General features: G+C 34.4%; 1 protein-coding gene across 1 annotated transcript; it reads left to right on the top strand.

The window, feature by feature from the left end:
• Positions 1-862: 862 nt before the first annotated feature.
• LOC129251368 (GATA zinc finger domain-containing protein 15-like) lies at positions 863-1,531 on the top strand. Its single transcript, XM_054890768.1, has one exon. It carries the CDS (start codon positions 863-865, stop codon positions 1,529-1,531), a length of 669 nt encoding a protein of 222 aa, XP_054746743.1.
• The last annotated feature ends 3,416 nt before the right edge of the window (positions 1,532-4,947 follow it).

Raw genomic sequence — 4,947 nt, 5'->3', positions numbered from 1 at the left:
TAAAATCAATAAATATAAACGAAAAAACACACGCACAAATACAAAAAGCTGTTATACTGAAAACTTGTAATATAGTAAGGTCCTTTCTAAACCAGATCTATTAAAATTTTACACTCTTGCAACACTCTTAACACAAAACAACAGAGCATTGTCCCTTGATACCGATATCCGGGACACATGTTATCTCCGGTAGTTGCGAACCCTACCGAGATGGAGTAACTCTATAATAATAATTATAATAATAATAGTAATAATAATAAAAATAATAATAATAATAATGCAAAAATAATACATCAAGAAATAGCCAATAAACAACATTTACAAGAAAACAAAGATCCATATTACAAATATATCCCTTCAAACATCTTAGACAATGAAGAACATACCCTATACTGGGACACTACAATACACACCGATAAAACTGTAATAAGCAATAGACCGGATATTACTTTAATAAATAAAATAAACAAAATAACATACTTCATAGAAATCAGCACCCCAAATGATACCAACATACACAGAAAATATGTAGAAAAAATTGAAAAATATAGTGAACTAACGCAAGAAATAAAACGAATATGGAAACAAAAAACTGTAAAAACAATTCCATTTGTGATTTCAGCAACTGGAATACTCCACAAAACATTTATTAAAAACTTAAAACAACTCAACATCAACCCAATTATACATCATAAGATACAAAAAGCAGTCATTTTAAAAACATGCAACATTATTAGAAAAACATTGACATAAATAAATAAACACTGACATAAATATTAATAAAATAATACAAAACATAACACAAAAAAAAAAAAGTGCCGACACGACTTGCAGCACGAAACTGCCGTCGTGCTCGGTGAAAATGGACCCCGCCTCGCGCGGTATGCGGGGGGGAGAGTGGCGTGGGAATAATAATAATAATAATAAACGTATGACTTGGACACGAGAAATGAATATAAATGTCATGCGATGTTATTACAAAAGCACCAACATAGAAACAAATAAAACTGGATACCGTGAAGATTTGCATAGATTATTCGTTGAAATATACCCTCAATATGCAAACATAACCCAACAGAGAGTAGTAGACCAGAAACGCACTATTGTAACAAACAATCGTCTAACAGCTGTAGAACTGCAAAATATAAAAGAGGAAATTGCAAAAGAATTACAAAGTGGCAGTCAGGATAACAACAACAACTCAGCAATAGAATCACAACTGGAAACCAATAACCCAAATAATACTGCTCAACACAGTGAACATATAGAAATTCAAAACAATAACACAAATGATAATAATACCCCAACTCTACAAACTACTTTAATAAACAATAACAACTGTAACAATAATAAAAATAACAACGAAGAGAATATAGCAATAAATAAATATGAGAAAGAATTACAAGAACAATTAATAAAGTGGCAAGACATTGAACCCGAAAATAAATACCAACTACCAAAACTCAAATTTAATAGAAATACCAAGCACCTTATTTCCAATATAAACTCTGTGCTGGAACATCTGCATTAAACCTACAAACCATATCAGAAACACATCTACTGATATATGCTGCAGCCACAGTAATCATATTAAATAACAATCAAAAAATTTATACCGATAAGAATATCAAGAACAAAAAACTCAACAATAAACCGAAATGGGAAATTAGACTGGAAAACAAAATCAACGCGCTCAGAAAAAACATAGGTAGACTAACGCAATATATATCAGGTTTACGATCAAAAAAACTTATCACCAACACTAAGCACATTATAGCAAATCGCAACGAAAATACATGCGAAACAATGGACAAAATGAAACAACAACTCTCAGTGTATGCAAAGATACTGAAACGATATAAAAAATCAAATGATAGACACACACATAATAATCAATTCAACATTAATCAAAGACAATTTTTCAAGAATTTGACACGAGACAATAGCATTGACATGATACCTCCCTGCAAGGCCCAGATAGAAGACTTTTGGAAATCCATCTGGTCGCACTCAAAGACAATAGAAGAAGATGCTTTCTGGATTAAAACAGAAAAGCAAAACCATTTACATATACCACAACAAATAGACCACTCAATAACCACAACTCAGCTTACAAATATTATCAAACAAACTCATAACTGGAAAGCATCCGGAACCGACCATATTCACAATTTCTGGTACAAACAGTTTACAGCACTTCATAGCACATTGACAATACAAATAAACTATATTTTAAGTAAACCAGAGGAGTTACCGAAATTTCTCACACATGGAAAAACATTTATAATACCTAAAAACTCAGATACCCAAAATCCAAAAAACTACAGACCTATAACTTGTTTACCGACTCTATATAAAATTATAACATCAATAATAACCACAAAAATAGAGAAACATATCAAACAACACAACATACTTACAGAAGAACAAAAAGGATGCAGGAAACATAGTCAAGGGTGTAAAGAGCAACTTATTATTGATAGTGTAATAATGAAACAAACCGAAAAGTCTCAAAGAAATCTTGTAACATGTTATATCGATTATAAAAAAGCATTTGACTCAATACCCCACATATGGTTACAAAAAGTCCTTGAAATATATAAAATTGACCTACAAATAATAAACTTCATTAAAAGTGCAATGCAATCTTGGAGAACTACGATTTATCTCAATAACGGAATGAATAAAATTAAAACAAACGAAATAAAAATAAACACAGGTATCTTTCAAGGCGATTCTTTAAGTGCGCTTTGGTTTTGTCTGGGATTAAACCCCATCTCAAATGCATTAAATAACACGCAGTATGGTTTGCAAATAAAACACAGTAAGCAAACACTACACAAAATAAATCATTTACTATACATGGACGACATAAAAATGTATGCACCTAATTTAACACAAATGCAAAGTATTCTGAGAATAGTTGAAAAAACCACGGCAAACATTGGAATGGAATTCGGAATTGAAAAATGCAAACTTGTACACATAGAACGAGGAAAATTAACGCTTCAACAACAAAACGAGACACTGGATGGTGAAATCCTCAGTAATATGAAAGCTGACGAAACATACAAATACCTCGGTTTTGAACAAAATACGAAAATTAACCACGGGGTGATTAAAAATCAATTAAAAAATGCATATAGGCACAGGCTCAAACTTATACTTAAAACCCAGCTAAACGCACTTAATACATTTAAAGCCGTAAACACATTCGCGATACCCATATTATCATATTCATTCGGAATTATTAAATGGACAGATACGGATCTCGAAAGTCTCAATAGATTAACAAGAACAACTCTAACAAAACATCGCTACCTGCACCCGAATTCGTGTACAGAGCGGATCACGATCAAACGGAAGGAAGGTGGAAGAGGACTTATTGATATACATGCATTACACAATACACAAATAAAAAATCTAAGAGAATACTTTCACAACCAACAAACACAACTACACAAAGCAATAGCCAAGGCAGATGATGATTTCACCCCACTAAACTTAAAACAGGAAAACATCACCACACAAATAATAACAACTGAGTCAAAGAAACAAACGTGGAAACAAAAACCAATACATGGAAAACATATCAACATAATGCTTAATAGTAGAATAAACACAGAACTCTCCTACAAATGGTTAACACAAGGTCGTCTGTTTCCGGAAACTGAAGGGTTTCTGCTAGCAATTCAAGACGGAGTAATCGCAACGAAGAACTACAGGAAATACATCCTCAAAGAGCGCTTAGATTCCGATATTTGCAGAAAATGCTATCAGCAAAGAGAGACTATAGAACACATCGTAAGTGGATGCTCAATACTTGCAGGAACCGATTACACTGAGAGACACAATATAGCAACCAAAATAATCCATCAACAACTGGCCATCAAATATAAGTTAACAAACAACACCGATGAACCTTACTACAAATATGTACCTCAAAACGTAATGGAAAACGAAGAAATAAAGCTTTACTGGGACAGAGCGATCCTTACGGATTTAACAGTTACAAGCAATAGACCAGACATCACACTTATAAACAAAAAACAAAAAGAAACATATCTCATTGATGTTGCAGTCCCTAATGACAATAATTTAATCCAAAAAGAACAAGAAAAAATTTCTAAATATACTCCAATCGCAATTGAAATAAAACAACTATGGAAGCAACGAAAAGTTAATATAGTACCAATAATAATATCCGCAACTGGCTTAACCGCAAATACATTTACAAACCACATAAAAACAATAGAACTAGAACAAAACATCCACCATACAATTCAAAGAGCGATAATCATGTAAACGACACGGATAACTCGAAAATTTTTAAACCAAAACTAACAAAATATAGAAAAGTGCCGACACGACTTGCGGTCCGAAACTGCCGTTGTGCTCGGTGAAAATGGACCCCGCCTCGCGCGGTATGCGGGGGGGAGAGTGGCGTGGATAATAATAATAATAATAATAAGGGCATCCCCAAAAAGGTGCGACGGGTGTGAGAACCCCGCTGTCCCTAGTCCGGACGAGAGAACAACAAACCTACCGTCTGAATGCCAAACATGCAGGCTAGTAAAATGTATGTCTGAAGGATACTGTGAACCCAGAAGGAAAACTGTGAACCAATTTTAGCCGCAAGGAATAGATCGAAAGAGATGTAATGGGGAGCGACGCCCCCAAGGTACCATAGTCAACCATCTTAATGATCCAACTACCCAATAGACGTGAAAATAGTTCCAAGAAGAAGAACACAAGCGTCGGACGAGCACCGCAATAATCGGGATCGGTGCGGGAACTAACAGCCCGATCAAGAAGACAACCGGATAACCCAAAACCAACCAGCACAAAGTGTTTTGCATGGTCAACCTGCAACCACAAAAGCTGGAAAGCCCCGGCAGCGCTTAGCATGGACAACAGAAATGAACACCACAGTTATGCGATGCTACT

The sequence above is a fragment of the Anastrepha obliqua genome, unplaced genomic scaffold, assembly GCF_027943255.1.
Source record: "Anastrepha obliqua isolate idAnaObli1 unplaced genomic scaffold, idAnaObli1_1.0 ptg000012l, whole genome shotgun sequence".
Taxonomy (NCBI): domain Eukaryota; kingdom Metazoa; phylum Arthropoda; class Insecta; order Diptera; family Tephritidae; genus Anastrepha; species Anastrepha obliqua.
Note: the sequence above shows the minus strand (reverse complement) of the source record. Positions and strands in the feature narration are given on the sequence as shown.

Coding starts and splice junctions, on each gene's coding strand:
- LOC129251368 (XM_054890768.1), top strand. CDS start 863: ATGGACCCCGCCTCGCGCGGTATGCGGGGGGGAGAGTGGCGTGGGAAT.